The sequence below is a fragment of the Hermetia illucens genome, chromosome 6 (assembly GCF_905115235.1).
Source record: "Hermetia illucens chromosome 6, iHerIll2.2.curated.20191125, whole genome shotgun sequence".
Taxonomy (NCBI): domain Eukaryota; kingdom Metazoa; phylum Arthropoda; class Insecta; order Diptera; family Stratiomyidae; genus Hermetia; species Hermetia illucens.
The window spans coordinates 89,983,679-90,002,409 of NC_051854.1; the positions used below are offsets into that span (position 1 = coordinate 89,983,679).

The following is an 18,731-nucleotide window of genomic DNA, read 5'->3' on the forward strand; positions in this document are numbered from 1 at the left end:
ACCCCAGCCGCAAAAAAAATCGGAACGGCTGGTTTGACGATGAATGTAAGCTAGCAACGGAATGGAAAAGTGCTGCATACCGAGTAGTGTTGCATTCTGAAAGAACGCGGGTACGTGCGGAGACTTATCACGAACTCCCTCGGGCGGGAAAGCGACTTCACAGACGGAAAAAGGAAGCCTGGGAGAACCAACAGGTATGTGAACTCGAAAAGTAGAAGGAGCAACCGCACCAGGCGCACAACTTTTACCAACAAGTCGACAGGATGAAGCCTTACACACCTCGATGTTCATCCTGCCGAGACAAAGAGGAAAATCTGATTTCCGACAGAATGGGTATATTGGAGCGATGGGTTGAGTACTTTGATGAGCTACTGCACAACCAGAACATCGGCGAGTTGGAGCTCCCGCCAACTGAAGATGACGGACAAATATTGCCACCACCAAGTTTCTCATATCGGTCGGTATCCCGACGAAATTGAGAAGACTGACGAGGCTGACTCTGACCAATGTGCGAGGTCAGATGAAAGCAGCAGGATCACTCTCAAGATTCGACATCAACAACGGTCTAAGACAAGGGGATCCCACCCGAAAAGTCTATAAGGGCCATCTATGGTAGCAAAAGATGACGAGGCAGACCCTACTTGAGATGGAACGATGGTGTAGGTCAGGACGCCAGACAGCTTTTGGGAATATCGAATTGGTGGACCTCGGCGCAAAACCGGGGTGTCTGGAGTTCCTTAATAAGGCAGGTCTGGACCGGATACCGGTTGTTGTGTCGTTGGTGATGATGAGGGTGCTCTCTCAGAAAGGCAGTTGGAGTAAGGCGAAGTCTACTATCTGGTGATAAAAATTGCGGAGGGAGCAATGGAGGCCAATAAATCTTGCGCGGCAGCTATTCTCGAAGTAACGAGTGCCTTGAATATGGCAAGATGGAGCAAAATAATTACGGCTTTAGCCACAGTAGGTGTTCAAAAATACCTGATGCGCATAGTCATAAAGTTCCTCCGCTTGAGGCTATTGTTTTACGATTTAGACGATGGGGCTAAAATGGGCCTAAAATGGGATATCGAACAAACTGAAGGGTTCCACAAGGATCGGTCCTGTCTTGTGGATAATAATCTGTGATTGAGTTTTGAGGTTACAGCTGCGAACACACCATACATTCGCATCAGCGTTTAAATCCCTAGTAATCATGATTGACCGAAAATTAAACTTCAAGAGGCATCTTGACAGTTTAGCAAAAAAGGCTCCCGGAGTTGTTATATCATTGGTAAAAATGTTAACGGATGTAGGTGGACCAAACCAAAGCATTCGGCTCCTTATTTCGAGATCTGTCAGCTCCATCTTCCTTTAGGCAGCTCCTGTTTGGGCCTCGCCATGGAAGTAAGCAAGTAAAGGGGAGCTTTTTCAGGAAAGTGGTAAGAGCATGAGTCGGAATGTGTAACTTATCCTCTCCTGCGACATAATACCGAAAAGGCAGTCCTGTGGGTGATCGAAGGAGAAGGAGGAAGTTTTAGTGAGTTTTACACAAAACCTTAAAAATGGCTGTATCTATTGAGTTGAAATTCGGTAGATATTCAAAAACTGTGAAATCCTATGCATTCAACGCCGATGATTTTGCGTAGAGCATACTGGGGATACCAATACAAGTTAACCGTGAGTGTAATTTTTTTTTGAATATAACCCTGAAACATATCAAAGAAAAGGTTTTGATTGGTGCTTTGCAAACCCAGTAGGGAAGCAGGGAGTCAGGAAGTATGAACTACATGTGCAACTGGGCTCATTCTAAGAAACTACCCAATCCAAAACATGATGACACCCCCTTGAAATACACCCCATACTGACATCTACTCAAATAAAGCTAATTTACTGGAAAAAATACTTGGGAACTTAGGAACATAAATAATAATGTAGGGAATTCTACCGTGATGTATGCCATTTCGGTCGGAATGGTTATAATTAGAAAACAAACTACAATTTCGGCAATATCGCGAATATTGGTATATTTTCTTCTAACTTCGAAATAGGGAAATGCAAAGTTTGAATCCTGCTTCTACGGCACACTGAAAATTAATTAAATAACTAGCCGAATTCCATTAGTGTTCATTGAGGTTAAGCGTCCTAGGTAGTAGTTCATTCTTAGTTGGGAGACATGGATAAATATTTTTTTTATTTCCTTATCCTTTTAGGTTTATTGTAAAACAGACTCACAATAACAACATATAATATGTTTTATGGAAATCTTACTATAAGTACCATAGGTATAATTGAAGTCAGCGTTTTTGTTTGAGCAGTTTTTGATACACTGTTAAAATGTTTGCAGAACTTTTAATGCAAATTATAGGTTGTTGCACATGAAATGGCCGATTTGACAATCAAGTGAAGTTAGTTGCGATTTTGCTGTATCAAGCACCACTAATTGGCGCTATTGGTGTCGGATAATGAAGTATAAATACTCCTACATTTAATCAAGCAGTCATTTCAGTTTTGACCATCGTTGTGATAACAATGAATAAAAAGGAAAAAAGGATGGAAAAGAGCCAAGAACGTATACTTTTCTGTATGAGTTCAAACGAGCGAACGAACCACACGGCGGTGGTTCAAAAAATTCCGGCCAGGCGACGTAAACCTTCAAAGTGAGCTACGTGGACATCCAGGATCATCGATTGATAATGACGAGCTGCGTTTGCTAGTCGAATCTGACACACGTCAGTCTGTGAGAGACATTGCAGAGAAACTGGGCGTACACGGCGTACACTATTCGACAGTTTCCTGGCACTTGCAACAACTTGGAGATGTGAAAAAGCTCGATAAATGAGTTCCGCATGCCCTTTCGGAGCAAAACATGGCGCTTCGAGTTGACACTCCCGCAACAGAAGCGATCCCTTTTTGTACAGAATAGTGACATGTGACGAAAAGTGGATATTATACGACAATCGTCGCTGATCAGCACAATGGCTAGATGCTGATGAGCCACCGAAGCATATGCCGAAACTGGGCCTCTACAGCAACCTAATATTATCTTTACTGTTCTTGAAAGGATCTACTAGTTTTCTATATTTGGGGTGTATCAAGCCGTCTGGTATTCACTAATGTTTTTTAATTCTGCAACATTTGCGTGGGTTTGCCCCTAAAATGACGCGGAATGCCAAAATTGGCTACACGACTAATTTGCGTTCAAATACCTCATTTTTTTTTAAAATAAGTAATCCATAAATTGCCAGGCGCAGGAAGGTGTAATAAATAATGGCGGAAAATGTTTTGTTGATTCATCGAATTGTTTTTATTATGGTTTCGAGTAAATAATAAAAAACTTTCGACGCAGCTAATGAGCTGGAATGGTTATTTTTAGAGTTCCGACAAGTGGGAAGATAAGGATTATGATTGTACATATGGTTTTTGCATATGTTTATAAAATTAAAAGAAAGTTCATTAAAAAAATCAATCAAGAACTCAGCGGGAGTGCAGATTGTCCACCAAAAACTAAGCATCTCGAGAACTCACAAGGAGTCCAGATCAGTTCTTGACTCCTAATCACAATTATGATGAATGTAAGGCTTATACGAAGTTTATTTATAGTTTATTGATACTATTTTTCAAGAGCAGAAATGGGAATTAAAGCAGGAAGTTGTTGCAAATTGAGATTTTCACACGCCCACCACGTATTAAATGGTGGCTATTTCGTGAGAAAAAGGACTAAATGATTACCAACCATCACGAATATGAAAGAATTGTGGAACCAAGTTAAAAGCACGATCACCAAAGCCGTCTATGCAAACCTCGGGGTCACCAACTAGATAAGCGATTCATCAACCGAGATTCTTGGCTTTGCAATAACAGTGTTCAAATGAAGGCCCGTACAAAACGAAGTTGGCTGACTAAACAAGCAATGAACGGCGTCTCGCGGTAATGGAGACGAAGATGTTACGTTGAACTAGTGGCGTAACAAGGTTTGATCACATCCGAAATGAAGACGTCCCCACGTACTTGAGGAGGGCGATCAGATCCGAGTCTGGAAGAGACTCATCTGAAGTGGCTTCAGCCACGAAGCCTCACCGGAGGTTATCTGGTACCATGGGAACCGGGACGGGAGCAAAAGAACATATTACTTTTCCTCCGCCCTCATCAATAAGAAAGGGTCTAGGATTCTTGAAACTTCTATTTCCAAACCTTTCGCCGTTGTCGCTCTGGTTCGCAATATTATTTTTTCCCACTTATCGATTTAAGAGAGATTTAAGAGACAATGTTGTGGAAAAACGTTTGAAAAATTGGGCTGAAGTATGATAAATATCTTTATCTTAACAGATATTAGCACCTCCGTTACGAACTAACCACAGCTTCATTTTATCATCATTTCAAATCCAAGGCCCAAAATTGTTCATGCTAGACAGAGAGCCATTAGTTTTCAACGCCACATAGTACTTCGCTTAGCTCTAACACTTGCACCGCGCCTTCCAAGGGGCGGAGGCCCTTTGCTTGTATTGTAACCCCAAAATAAACAGCCGACATCCCCAAGTGGTTGTTCATATTATCGTTGGGTGCACTTACAAGCTATGAATAGTTTGTTCCATAAAATGGCAATTGAATTGATTACCCATTATTGATTGAGTGGTATTTCGCATTTTCCTGTTCCTTTTGACATGCTATGCTCCAATTACACCTTGACGATGCAGAAAATCGAAACAAATTAAAAATGCATGTGGGAACTTCTAACTTTATATCCTCCCCCCCCAACTGAATTTTTAAAGCATTTTGGCATTCAATGTGTTTTTCCTTTTATTTTGTGGAAAGGTTTAGTTATCCTTAAAAGTATATTTTTGAGCTAATAGGTAGCAGCTTTTGCCGAGCAGGCGCGTGTCATTGGTCGTGGATAATGACATGACCCATCGGATCAGCTACGAATATCGCAAGTTTATCTTGCAGATAAGTAACCGCGGACAAGCAGAACGTTTCCACTTGTGTTCGTTTTTCTAAACTCTTTCTTCCTTTTAGGGGGAGTAAACGTCTTTAGGAAATGTATGTGGAGGTGCCAAATCTCCCATCAAGCGTGTTCCTTTGTGCAAATAAGGGAATGTTCGGCGAATGTGTCATGGACAAGTCCATATCCAACGACCGCAGTGCTTCAGTAGTGGGAACCTTGACTACTGTGGCATCTAATGTTTCAAGCGTACAGGAGGGAACTGGCTTGATTAATGGTCCCGTTCAGAAGAAGCTCGATTCTTCGCAGATCCCCTCTCACATGGGCTGTAGCCCCCGCGATCGCTACCCCCGGTGGTAAGTGCGTAGTCTTCGATGAGGAAGAATCCTTGATGCCGAATCACCCGAGAAATGCTTTAGGCAACGATCAGCTTGGAGTTGCCTTTACTGCTCTGGAGCGAGCGCAGAATATATCACCAGAATATAAGGGCCATGATAAGAGGCATCCATTTGGCGCAAGGCAAGGCCCAGGACGAACGGGTTGGAAAGCCGTCGATTGAAAAGTGAACAAGGCGACTCAAGTAACGCCTGTTCAAAATACAAAAGGAGGAAAACCGGGAAAGACGCTGTGCGAAAAGCTGAACGACTCAACAGACCAGCAAACCCCAACGTTACAAGACCAACAAGGATTCAACTCCCAAAAAGGCGGAGCTCATGAGAACTACAATTGAAGCTACCAGTGAAACTATTGCAGCGGCGATCTCGAGAAAAGGGGGCGAACGTTCAAAGACGGATGCGGAAGCTTGGAGGAAAATGGAACCGCGGAAAAGAAATGAGCGGAGGAAGATAAGATGGGAGGTGATCATCATTTCCAAACGAGGCGAAAGGTCATATGCTGACATTCTCAGGGGAGTGAAGGCGGACCCCGAACTCACCAACCTACGAGACAATGTCAGCCGCATTAGATGGTCCCAGAAGGGAGACCTTATGTTGAAGCTTAAGAAATCCAAGGATGTAACCGCGGACAAATTCTTAAGCCAAATCGGAAAGTCGTTAGGACAGGAAGCTGACATAAGGGCTAACAGGCCGGAGATCAATATAATCTGCAAAGATATAGATGAAATCACGACGAAGGAGGAGATGCGCGAAGCGTTGGAGAAGCAGTTCGATCTTGCGTCACTATAAGAGTCAGCGGTGAAAACGCTAAGGAAAGCCTAGGGAGGAACACAAACCGCCATCATCAGCCTACCAGTAGAGAGCGCACTCAAACTGTTAGCAGCAGGGAGAGTGACAATAGGCTGGGGTATGTGGCGTCCTTGGCTGCCTCACATTGCGGAGGCATGCACTAGTCCAAATGACAGATCGAAGCAATGCAGGAGATGCGTAGTAGAAGGCCATATCAGCAAGGACTGCGGAGCTGACCCAAACTGCCTACTCTGCAAAGGGAAGGAGGGTGTGGATCATCGGTACATTGCACGCATTAGTAAGTGCTCGGAATAAAGGAGAGCCCTTAACACAAATCGCAGATGAGGTTGATGCAAATCAACTTCAACCACTGCGAGGCGGCGCAAATACAATTAAACTTCGATCGTGACGATCCAACCCCGAGTGAAGGGGCAACCCTAAGCTCATCGATGGAGAACTTGAGTATTGACTCCAATTCTCCACTTACTCTCAATCTAATTGGGACCGGGTCCTTAATGGACGAGCCGAAGCAGGTCACTTCTGTGAGCACTCCTGACCCCAAGCTCCAATCAGCGCCTCCGGGCAAACCACCTTCAGGCAAACCGCCTTCGGGTAAACCGCCTCCGGGCAAACCGACTCCGGCAAATCATAATCCAAGGGCTTTGCCAAGGTTGACGGGAAAAGTTCGATCGGGGCACCTGCGGCTAAGGGGAAACCTAAGCTACCTCTTCGACACAAAAGGCAGCTAAGAGGGCTCGGCCGGCAAGGGCTAGGCCTTCATTTGCAGCCAAGGCTATCGAAGCCGATGGATGGGCCTTGTATGACGACTCTAATCCATCCGGTTACGATACGAGCATTGCCAACAGTTTAGGCGCAAACTCCTCCTAGCTGTTAAGACTGCGTCATCGCAAGGCATTAACTTCTGGCTAAAGCAGTTAATGAGAAAGAGCACTCACAGTGTATCGACAAATTATTTTAATTAGCGGCCTTCAAGTCGATGAAAAGATGGTGCTACCGATGTCCATATTCCAACAGTTTTTCTATCGTTTGCAGTATGAAGAAAATTTAATCTGTAGCTGATTCGCCAGAAGTGAAGCTTGTTTGGTATGGGCCAATGATGTTGTGGACGTATGGGGCTATCCGACCTAGCATGACAGTGGAGAATATTTTATAGATGGTATTCAGCGACGTAATGCTTCTATAATCACTGCGTGATATCTCCCTTTGCCAGTTTTCAGGCATGATTCGCTATCCCACACCTTGAGCATCAGTCGGTGAACAGCTTGGTGTAATTGGTCGTCTCCATATTTAACCGATTCGGCTGTAATTCCTTCGGCTCCTGGCGACTTAAGATTTTTAAGTCGATGAATTGGACAGGCTGTTTGTCCGTTGTTGTCCGTGAGTTGTCCCTCATCTTCAGTTGGTGATGTTCTAGTTGTTCAGCAGCTCATCAAAACACTTAACCCATCGCTCTTTATGTTTGTATAAAGCGCTGAAAACACTGGGGGCCATGCATGGAGATGCAAAAAGCGCCCATCCTTGCAAGTAGCAGTCTCGCCTAGTGATCTCTAGTCTACGAGTATATATATATATTACATTACATTACACCGAAGCAAGCAATAAAGACGTACCGACATTACCAAAACTTTACATTATTAGCTCGAAATTAGGGTACAAAATTTCTGTATTAACAAAGAGGAATATGGTGTATTCGGAAATAAAAACTTGAGAGAAGTTCAGGAAGAATCCAGACAGAATGCAAAACACCACTTTAACAATGAGTTGAATGCCAGCCTTGAAACAATAAGTCTTTGTGAAAAAGTGCTCGTTATTGTAGGAAATTCAACCCCGGGAGTAACGTTGACCTACTAAACCTTGGTTAATTATTCAGGGTGGAAGGTAGAAGGAAACTTTTGAATGTTGGAAGAATAAAAATTATGATATTTAAAATTGTTTAATGTTTTGCAATGTAAAGTTGGTTAATTGTAATTTTTTTACGGAGTGAGAAAAAAGACTTATATCTTGCCGAATATTTAGCGTCAATTGCCGTAATGTTATCGGATTATTGAAGTATCCCTAACTTTTGAAGAGGCCCCTTAAAACAAGGCCTGCAACACCATCTCCCATCTAGAGGCAGCCTCTTGATCTTTTTTCAGAATTTCGAGTCGCCAGTTTCTGAGGATGGGTCCGTGGAAGAAGTGATCACTTTCGACCCCCGCACTCTCCACCTTACCAATAAATGTCAAAACTAAGACCGGCTCCAAAAAATAATAATAGAATTATGTAACTCACTGCATGCGTGAGCGTTCACAATTCCCAACTCTCCATCAAATTTGGTGTCAATCGCTATAACAGTTTCCGAGAAAAACGCGTGTGACAGACAAACAGACAGACAGACGGACAGACAGATAGTTTCCGAAGTAACCCGCCATAGCCCAATAATAACAGCCGGCGATTTGAACGCTTTGGTCAAATATTGGGGAAGTCGCAAAAAAAATGCAAGAGGCGCATATTGCTCGAACTATTTTCACGTCTGAATGTCATTCTGGCAAATACTGGTGGCGTCAATACTCTTCGGAGACAGGATATGAAATCGGTGATAGACCTGACACATTATTTAACGATGTCCAATGGCAAGTGAGCGAGCAATTTACGCACAGTGATCATCAGGCCATCATCTTCCAAATGGAGCGTAGGATCGGAGCAAAGAGTATTAAGAAAACTGCAGTAGCTGGTTGGATATCCAAGAAACTTGACAAGCAAATCTTCGAGGAAATACTTGTGCAGGAAGCAACATCGATCGATAACGCAGAAGAAGAGGTGACGCAGGTTCTTGAAAGGATATAAAAAGTATGGGACGCTTCCATGCCAGGCCGCACTGTACTTAAGAGACGAATGCCCACCTCTGATGGAATTCGTGAAGTTTGCCTTAAAGCTAGGAGACACAGTCAACGTAGTAGAAACCGGCCTGAGTTTGAAGAGTTGCACAACCGATATAAGAAGCGAGGAAAGAACTGAAAACAGCCATGTCTAGAAATAAATCTGAACATTTCAAGAGGTTATGCAAGGAAGCGGACTCTGACCCATGGGGAGGTGCATACAAACCAGTCATGGGATCAATCAAGGGTAAACAACGTTCGCTACCGATTACCAACCCTGATTTGCTACGGGATGTCATTACCGTCTGTTCGGAAGTTTCAAATGAATCGAACCTACCCATTGTCCACTCCCGAGGGAAACACTGAAGAAGTCCTGGAAGCCGCAAAGACGATTGTTGAAAATAAAGCCTCAAGTTTCAATGGCATTCCAAATAAAGCTCTGGTAGTGGCCATTAAAACAGTTCCACGGTGGCTCGCTGAAATATTTAACACGTACCTCAAAGAAAGAAGTTTTGCCGTAAAAGTGGGGGAAACAGTAGCTTATCCTAGTCCCGAAGCCAAATAAACCTTTGGGTCATCCTTTGTCTTGTGGGTCTGTATGCCTATTAAACGCGTTGGCAAACTTTTTAAACGGGTCTTCTACAATAGGCATGTACCGATCGCAGAAAAGAAGGATAGCCTCTCACGGTTCTGCCTAAGCAGTAGAGGCTAATAAATCTTGCGCGATAGTTATTCTCGATGTGAAGAATACCTTCAATACTACAAAATGGAGTAAAATAATTGCAGGTTTAGCCAAATTGGACGTTCCGAAATGCCTTGTGCGCAAAGTCATACGATTCCTCCGGGAGAGGCTATTGTTTTATAATTCGGACGATAGATCTAAGACATACAACCTGCGCGTAGCTTGTAATGCATTGGTTTCCAAAAGGAAACTGCGTTCCGGGAAATTAATTACCTGTGAGCTGGTGGATGGCTGAAATTGCAAGTCCTTCGATGAAGGATTGAATGCTGAGGAATATCCACTTTTCACTGCAAAGGAATTAGAGGAGGAGGCCTTCCTGCGCATGAAGGACAAAAAAGCACCAGGACCGGATGATATTCCCAGCGAAGTGTTGAAACTTATATATAAATATAAGCCGAACTTGTTACTCGGCGCAACGCATGTTTGACAGCAGATGTTTTTCTCTCACGCTGGAAGGCGACGCAAGGTGACCCCGGGGCGGCGTCAGAGTATCGTCCTATCCTCCGTCAGATTATACAGCCTGAAGAAACTCATCAAGCCAAGACTTACTGACGCAATACTTGCTGCGGGGGAATACTCACCAACGCAATATGGTTTTAGAGCCGGGCGATCCATAATTGATGCGATTGAGGATGTGGTCCATGCGGTGAAACTAGCTGAGGCACACAGTCGTCACTGTCGGGCAGTGGTGCTCCTTGTGTCTGTAGACGTAAAAAGCACCATCAAGTCTGCTTGACCCACTGGAAATTGTTTCCATACTTCAGGCTACCTATTGCGTATATTGAGGGACTATTTAAAGGATCGTGCTTACTATACGAAGTCCGAGAAGGACAATTCAGAATGAAGGTCACACCGGGGACGGTTCAGGGATCCATCCTTAGAACTCCTTAGTCGAAAGTTTTCTACAAATCGAGGCACTTGATGAATCATATCTGATGGGATACGCGGATGATGTTGTGACACTGGTTACCGCACCCAAGGTTCAGGAAGCTCGGCACACACTGGGCATGGTGATGCGGTATCTTCGTGACTTTGGAGAAAACCAAAGCTGTGGTCCTGACCAAGGAGGGATTTTCAACAGTCCCTCTTATTCAGATTGGTGAAACCACGATCTTGTCGAAGCCGGCGGTGGAAAACTCTGGCATCATGATAGATATGAAGATGAGCTTCTTCGACCAGATTCGCAACACCCCAGACTAGACTGCGACTAAAATGCTTGCGAGTCGCTGGTTGATGTGCAATATCGGAAATCCCTTATCGATTAAGCTTCGCTTGCTCATGACTGCGTCCCAGTTCGTCCTTCTTTACGGTTCGGAAGGATGGGCCGACGCCCTCAGTAAGGAGATGTACTTCAAACGCGGTGTGGGACTGGCAACGAGGCATTATGTGCCCCCCACATATAAAGGGAGATATCACGCAGTGCAGTAATTATAGAGGTATCACGTTGCTGAGTACCATCTATAAGATATATTCCGCTATCTTGCTAGGCCGGATAGCCCCATAACCACTGAACATCATTGGCCCATTCCAAAGATTCTTCACTCCGGGCAAATCAGCCCTTCTCTTTCGGCGGAAAGCTATGGAAAAAAACTGTTGGAATATGGGCGTCAGTTGCACCATCTTTTCATCGAATTTAAAGCCGCCTGTGACAGCATCGTCAGGGTAAAATTGTACACGGCCATGAGAGACTTTGGTATCCCGACGAAATTAATAAGACCCTGATCAATGTGCCAGGCCAGATAAAAGCAGCAGTATCACTTTCAAGACCATTCAATATCAACAACGGTCTAAGATGGATGCCCTATCATGCGTCCTCTTCAATCTGCTCTGGAGAAAGTGATTCGCGATGCAAATGTACTGGTCTGCATTGACGATATTGACACCCGAGATCGTTAGTGTACCTTCATCCATATTGAACAGGTGGCGTGAGATCTCGGGTTGCACATTAATGAAGGCAAGACGAAATCCATAAAGATAGGCGGTTACAACTTTGCGACCGTTGAACATTTTTCCTATCTATGGTCGAAAATCACAACCGATAACAGCTAGGATGATGAAATCCACGCACAATTGTTAGCTGCCAACAAAGCCTATTTCAGCTTACAAAAACTGGTTCGCTTGAAACGTCTCACCAGAGGGTCAAAAAAAAAAATCCGAACTTTTGGCCGCATTCGAGAGAAGAATTCTCCGAATAATTTTTGACCCCATACATGAGGATGGAAGATTCCGTAGCCTAGATAACGGCGAAACCTGTGAGTGATACAACGACCGTTGTGGGTAAAATTCGACTGAACAGGTTGCTGTGGGCGGCTCACTTAATCCGGATAGATGAGGATGATTCAGCTCGGAAAGTCTATTTGGGCAATATCTATGGTAGAAAAAGAAGGCGAAACAGACCCTGTTTGAGATGATGGCGTAGGTCAGCACGCTAGACGGCTTTTAGGGATATCGAATTGGTGGATCTCGGCGTAAAGCCGGCGTGTCTAGAATTCCTTATTAGGGCAAGCCTATACCGGATACCGGTTGTTGCTCCGTTGATAATGGTCGCCTGCTTTAACTTGGTCTCGAGAAAGTGATCCGTGATGTTGAGGTAAATGCAAGAGGTACGATCCTCTTTAAGTTTACCCAACTATTGGTCTATGCTGATGATATCGACATCATGGGAAGAACGACCCGAAATGTACAAACTGCCGTCATCCAGATCGAGCAGGCGGCAGTCGGGGCGAGATCTTGGGCTGTACATCAATGAAGGCAAAACAAAATATATGGTGGGAACATCAGGACCGAAAACCAATCAACCAAACACATCAAACCGAACTGGTCAAACAATAAGAAGAAAAATAGGAGACTACAACTTTGAGACCGTTGATAATTTCTCCAATCTAGGGTCGAAAATCACAACCGATAACGGTGGTTGGCAGCCAACAGAGCTTATTCCAGCTTACAAAAACTGTTTCGCTCGAAACGTCTCACCATAGGGTTGAAGCTCTTACTGTACAAGACAATGATCTTGCCAGTCGTCATGTATTCCTCAGAAAATTGGGTTCTTAGCAAGAAAAATTGCGAACTCTTGTCCGCGTTCTAGAGAAGAATCCTCCGAAGAATTTTTGGCCCCCTTACATGAGGATGGACGATTCCATAGCTTACATAACGAGGAAATCTATGAGCGATACCATGACCGTCAAGTTGTGGATAAAATCCGGCTCAATAAGTTACGGTGGACGGGTCACTTAATTCGTATGGATGAGGATGATTCAGCCCGGAAAGTGTATAAGGGCAATAGCTATGGCAAAAAAAGAAGACGAGGCAGACCCTGCCTGAGATGGAGCGTAGGTCAGCACGCCAGACAGCTTTTAGGGATATCGAACTGATGGACCTTGGCGCAAAACCGGGGTGTCTGGAGTTCTTAATAAGGAAGGCCTAGATCCAATACCGGTTGTTCCGCCGTTGGTGATGATGAAAAGCGTGCACAGGGAAAATAGGCTCCCAATGTTTAAGACCATAATACGACCTGTGCTACTGTATGGCTTTGAGGCGTGGAATCTAACAGGCAGGCGTTAGAGAAGTCCATCGACACATTCGAACATAAAGTCCCATGTCAAATGCTTGGACCGGTAAAATATGGAGCTGACTGATGAATTAGATACAGCCATGAATTGTACCTGGATGAAGTGGCGTTCCACAACTGGTGTCCTTGGTGATCGACGTATCAACGAACTTCTCAAATCTAAAATTTACTGCAATGTCGTCCGTCCAGTCGTTCTCTATGGTTCTGAGTGTTGGCCGACCATAAAAGACAATGAACGGCGTTTTGCGGTAATGGAGACGAAGATGCTACGTTGGACTAGTGGCGTCACATGTTTAGATCACATCCGAAATGAGGATATCCGCGATCGTTATGGGGTTGCACCGATCGTGGAAAAGTTCTGAGAGAGGCGTCTTCGATGGTATGGTCACGCAATTCGTGCAAACGAGAATTCACTTGCAAAGACTGGTCTGAACATCGAAGTCGATGGTAACCGACAAAAAGGCAGACCTAAGCAACGGTGGCTTGATACGCTGGATGGGGATTTGAAAGCCTCGAGATTGCACCCAGATCAGGCATTCGATAGAGCCAAATGGCGAAGCCGATCACGACGAGCCGACCCCGCTTGTGAACGGGACAAAGGCTGAAGAAAAAGAAAAAGAAGAAGATGAATTGTACCGAGTCTATGACGACCCAGCGGCATCGATGGTGGTAAAACTACGAAAATTGCAGTGGGCCGGTCACGATGGACGACAAGCGAATATCTAACGGGGTATTCAAAGGTATACCTGAAGGACACCGCACAGTGGGAAAACCACGCAACCGATGGGAGGACTCAGTGGATAAGGCCAGTAAAAATCTGCTGAAATTTTACAACTGTAGGTCGAAGGATCAAGATGGCTGTAGGAAGTCTGTTCTGGAGGCCAAGGGCTGTCACGGCATTGACTTGGGTATTTTCAATCTTTCCTGCATACTATGGGGAAATTACGGTCGCTCCACTGTATTTAGTGCAAGGATATAATGGATGACGCCTGCCATACGCAGAAGCTGGGAGCGCCACCGTCATTATCTTTCAATGTAAGGGTCCGCCTCCCCGGACACCAAATCTGAGGCGATCGTGCAGAGCGAGGACACGTGGGGCCACGTCGCACGTTATATTCAAGGCATTTTTAAGGCGAAAAAGAGTTAGACGGATAGAATAGATGCCAGGGTAGTTCAGGGTCCCTGAATCCAGGGGGTTTTCCTCCTATACTGAACAGGTCTGGCCGGAGTTAATGTATTAAACGGTTCCGGGTTGGAGTCCTAGACGTTTCAGGGGGTGTTTTAGCCGGTGGTCTGTTGAGATAGGAGTCCGGCACTCTCCTTACCAAAAAAAAGCATGGGCAAGGTACGTAACACAAACCTGTTAAGAAACTGTTGTCCCTTGGGGTACCTAAATTTTTAAGGTGTGCAAATGAACTATGTACGCTTCACTTACCTGAAATCAGTGTGAAGAATGCAATCGTCAAAATTAAGCTCACGCATGTCCTTTTTGTAACATATTCCCGAACGTCGCGTCCGGTACCGGCGCTCATGGCGGTTTGATAGCTCAAAACACGATGCATTTTGGACCCTTTTGAGAAGTGTATGAAGGTGACTATAAAATCTGGTGATTCAAAACAAGTTCCGCTTCCTGTGCGCCTATATTAGGTTTTGTGCCGTTGTGCTCTTTTGCGAATCGAGTATCGACTATGGGAATGAATTTGTGATTTTTGTTAGAAATCTGTTACGAACCACCCCAAACTAATAAATGGCGAATGGACAGACAACACAATAAACACTCGGACAACGTCACAGAATTCGATTCACGTATCCATGCTGGGTGCTGTTGGTATTCGGGGAAAACACTTTGCATTTATAAGAACTTCTTAGGGAAGGATACGTCGTAAGGATGGGGATGAGCGCGCACTGTCTTGACACTTTTGCACAGTTCGCCTACTCCCGTTGATAGAGGTGATAAAGTAAAGTCGTAAGTAAGTAAGTAAGTAAGGTGAATGAAAAGAAATTTCTGGGATATCGAACAACCACAGGGGAGGGTTTTGAGAAGAAGTTGACAAAAGGTGGTTGGTTGGTGTGAGGTCACTAGTCCGGTCCGCAGATAATTATTAGATAAGGAACGTGGTTCAATTTCCGCGCGACGTGAATTTCTACTGAAAATCTTTGACAATCGCGTTTCCCTTGATTTGCTCAATAAACGATTCACTTTGCTCGGAGGATACACAATCGAAATTGAGTCACTCTGCGCTTCCTCTTCACCGAACGCACGATTCACACCTTAACACACCCTCGCAGTTATTGTAGCTCTGCCGCCGATACTGCCGCCGACGGCGATGCTCACTCCCTAAGAGAGAGACCCAAAATTAGCAACAAGTTCCCTAGACACGCCAATAAATTTGTCTTCTGGCTATTCCCGCTTGCTATCACCGACTTTTAATCTTTCTCTTGCTTCCAAGCTTTTTCGAGAAAGTCGCCCATGACTTCCAACGTGATCTGGGGAGGGTGGAGAAACTCTTTCTTTTCTACTCAATGAAGTAATTACACCCTCTTACGAGGCGATGTGCGTATAGCTTCCGTAGTGGGCATGTAATACCGGAGGGGTTGGGATAGATATTCTTTATTTTCCTTGGGTTCGCTTCTAATTACTGCTGCCGGTGTGGAACGATGACTGCTCCAAGCTTTCCCTATGCTCCCACTACTCTATCGGTGGTCGGTTCAGAAGCTTCCTCGGTCGCTTTTCCGCTGAGTTTTCTTTGCGTTTTTCCTGTGCACACTCTTCGGCCTTTTGCCCGGGCAATGATATTGGAATGCGAATTGAATATATTTTTCCTCATAACTTGTTGTTACTCCCAGTCTGAGCTAATGTAAATATTTACTTTTAGAAGCTTTTTGCTGCCTCCGTGAGAAAGACTTCGCAAGCGGCAAGCAACTGAGTATGTAGAAATGAAGTCCTTTCGCCAATGCCATTTTATTTGTATTTGCTTTGACTGCTCCTTCCCGCTACCGGAAGAGTTCGACTCCTTGTCTGCTGCAGGAACCCTGTTCAACCCGCTTCCTTGGGATACGTTCTTGTTACTCACTAGGTACGGACAATGTTGTGGGCGGCTTAATTTTAAAATCTGCAAGAAACAGGCTCGTCACTTTCAAAAAAATACCAAATTGGTAATGTTTTAGGGAATACCTACCCATACACCATTTGCAATTAATAGCGCAGCTAATGTCCTGTATTTCCAGCGAACGATGACGATATTCAAGGGGATAGTGAAACTTAATGGCATAACAGATGTTCAATTTCTCAGCATTAAGGGTAGCAACATCCGATAAAGGCAAAGGCCACCAAACCACGCTCCACAGGGTTTACGCAAGGATCCCAAATTCTTGGAAGACCAAAGAAAAACTCCTTTTTAAGCGTCCCCGTTCTACTGAAATTGCCATTGATGACTGACTGCGCTAAAAATTGTTGGTGAAACAATTATTGACCACTCTGTGGTGGCTTTCCTCATTACCCTTTGCAACGCCTGTGGGGGTTGCGAAGTCATTCTGAAGTCTGGTACACACCTGCCTGTCCTACCCTCAGAGTTATAATCATGTGTGTCCGTGGGTATGGGAGATGTTTTCCAGAACTAGAGCTTTCGCTTGGCTTGGGTGGTTACTGCTGGGTGGTAACAGTTGGTTAAGTTGTAAATTGTAATGGGGTGCTTTATGGGCCTGGCAGGCATATCATTCACCTAGTTGAATGCTCTCCGGTATTTACACTTTTGATGGTGAATGTACTAGCCGCTCGTCATGCGTTGGCATGGGTTAGATAAATATTTCTGCAAAGGGTTAGCAAGTCGTTAATATTGTGCAGTCCATTACTGTTTGCCTACGTGGGATTTCATATTTGCCAGTATCATGTTCCTATAGTGCTCCATGATCCTGCGGCTGCTGGCAGGGGAGCTTGTGCTTGAAACTATTTCAAAATACTTTCTAGAAGTTACACTGCATTTGTATGGTATCTACTATCTTATATTATATCTGCAAGAAATAAGTGGTAATTGAAGGAGGCTTCCTCCGTCTGGTGGCAGCTAATGAATGGAGCTTGAAAAGGATATTATTAGAAAGCTCGGCTGTCTCATTTGTGTTAATTAATTTGTTCTTCCGTGAAACGAAATGGTTATTTATGACCATTTACCCTAATCAAGTGAATTACAACCTGTTTATCGAAAATCGGCGTTAATTAGAGCTTAACGGAAAATATATTACTCTCGGTGTTAATTGCTTAGTGGTATTACACATATTTTGATAAATTATTTTGGCACCATTGAATTAGAATTATAATCGCGTCAGCTATACTTACGCGCCATCGTTCGTCATTACCTGAAATGCCTTACAGCTCTCCCTTCGATTCCTCGAGACTGCTTCTCTACTGTTCTGCACCAAGTGCCCTTGGGACGATACACTCATCTGCCATCTTGAGAAAATGCATGGCGTGGTTTGCAATGCTATTGTCGCCCCTTCTCAAAGTGTGACCTACCCACGGTCACTTTCGCCTTCCGATCACAGTTCATAGGAGTACCAGGCCTGTGCACCGACAAAGTTCTTCTAGTATAATTTCAGCGTGCTCCCAAAAAATCCAGACCTGAACCCAAGGGAGAAGAAAACCCAGGCAGCTCAGGAGTGAAGGCAGGACCCAAGAAGCCCGCCATTAGCTATGCTTGTGCGGTCAAGAGCATTCGACTGGCCATACTGCCAAAAAGGATTCCCGAGCAAATACTCACTCGGGAGGAACAGGAAATCATTGAGGACCTTGTCGTCAAGCAGATGATCAAGGGTTGGACGTCGAAGTTCACCGGGATACGCTTTCGACCAGGCATTATACCGGTGGACTGCGCGACGGAAGACACCGCAGAATGGGTTAGAACCATAGTTCCTAGATTGCCAGGCTGGGAAGGGGCAGAACTGTCAACATGTGCTGGGGATGATATACCAGGAGCCCACATGGTGACAGTTTTTCTGCCAAAGGCCGCGGCAATAGAAACGGAAGACCTTATGAGACTCTTAATTGTTCAGAATGAAGATCTCCATACTCGACTATGGAGAGTCTTCAGAAGCAAGGTAGAGGGCAAAGGTAAACTCCTCACGATCGGGGTAGATGACCGATCCCTGGAGGCAATTAAACGTCGGAGTTGTCATATCAACTACTGATTTGGCAACATACCCGTGCATGGGCACAAGGAAAAGCCAAGGAAAGAGACCTCGGAGGAGGCATCGGGTGAAAAACTTACTGAGGTCCCTGAAGAAGTCGCGGAAGCCATAGAGGCGGAAAGAACTGGATCAATTAGGGAAATAGACCTGCTGCCCAGTGAAGAGCAGAAGCTGGACGACCTAGACCTAGGACTCCTAGGGCTCGGGGTGGACAGCGACACGCAGGAAAGCGCCATGTCGGAGGAGGAGAGTGACACTC

At 44.8% G+C, this 18,731-nt stretch overlaps 1 protein-coding gene across 1 annotated transcript in view; it reads right to left on the reverse strand.

Moving 5' to 3' along the window:
• Positions 1 to 16,729, reverse strand: part of LOC119660252 — a 36,337-nt gene extending 19,608 nt beyond the window's left edge. Inside the window, exons 1-2 of the mRNA XM_038068707.1 lie at positions 16,471 to 16,729; positions 14,727 to 16,404 (exon numbers count right to left, since the gene is read on the reverse strand). Coding sequence (XP_037924635.1) covers positions 14,727 to 14,853 — 127 coding nt within the window. The 5' untranslated portion in view covers positions 14,854 to 16,404; positions 16,471 to 16,729. The remainder of the gene's footprint in view (positions 1 to 14,726; positions 16,405 to 16,470) is intronic.
• Positions 16,730 to 18,731: the final 2,002 nt, after the last annotated feature.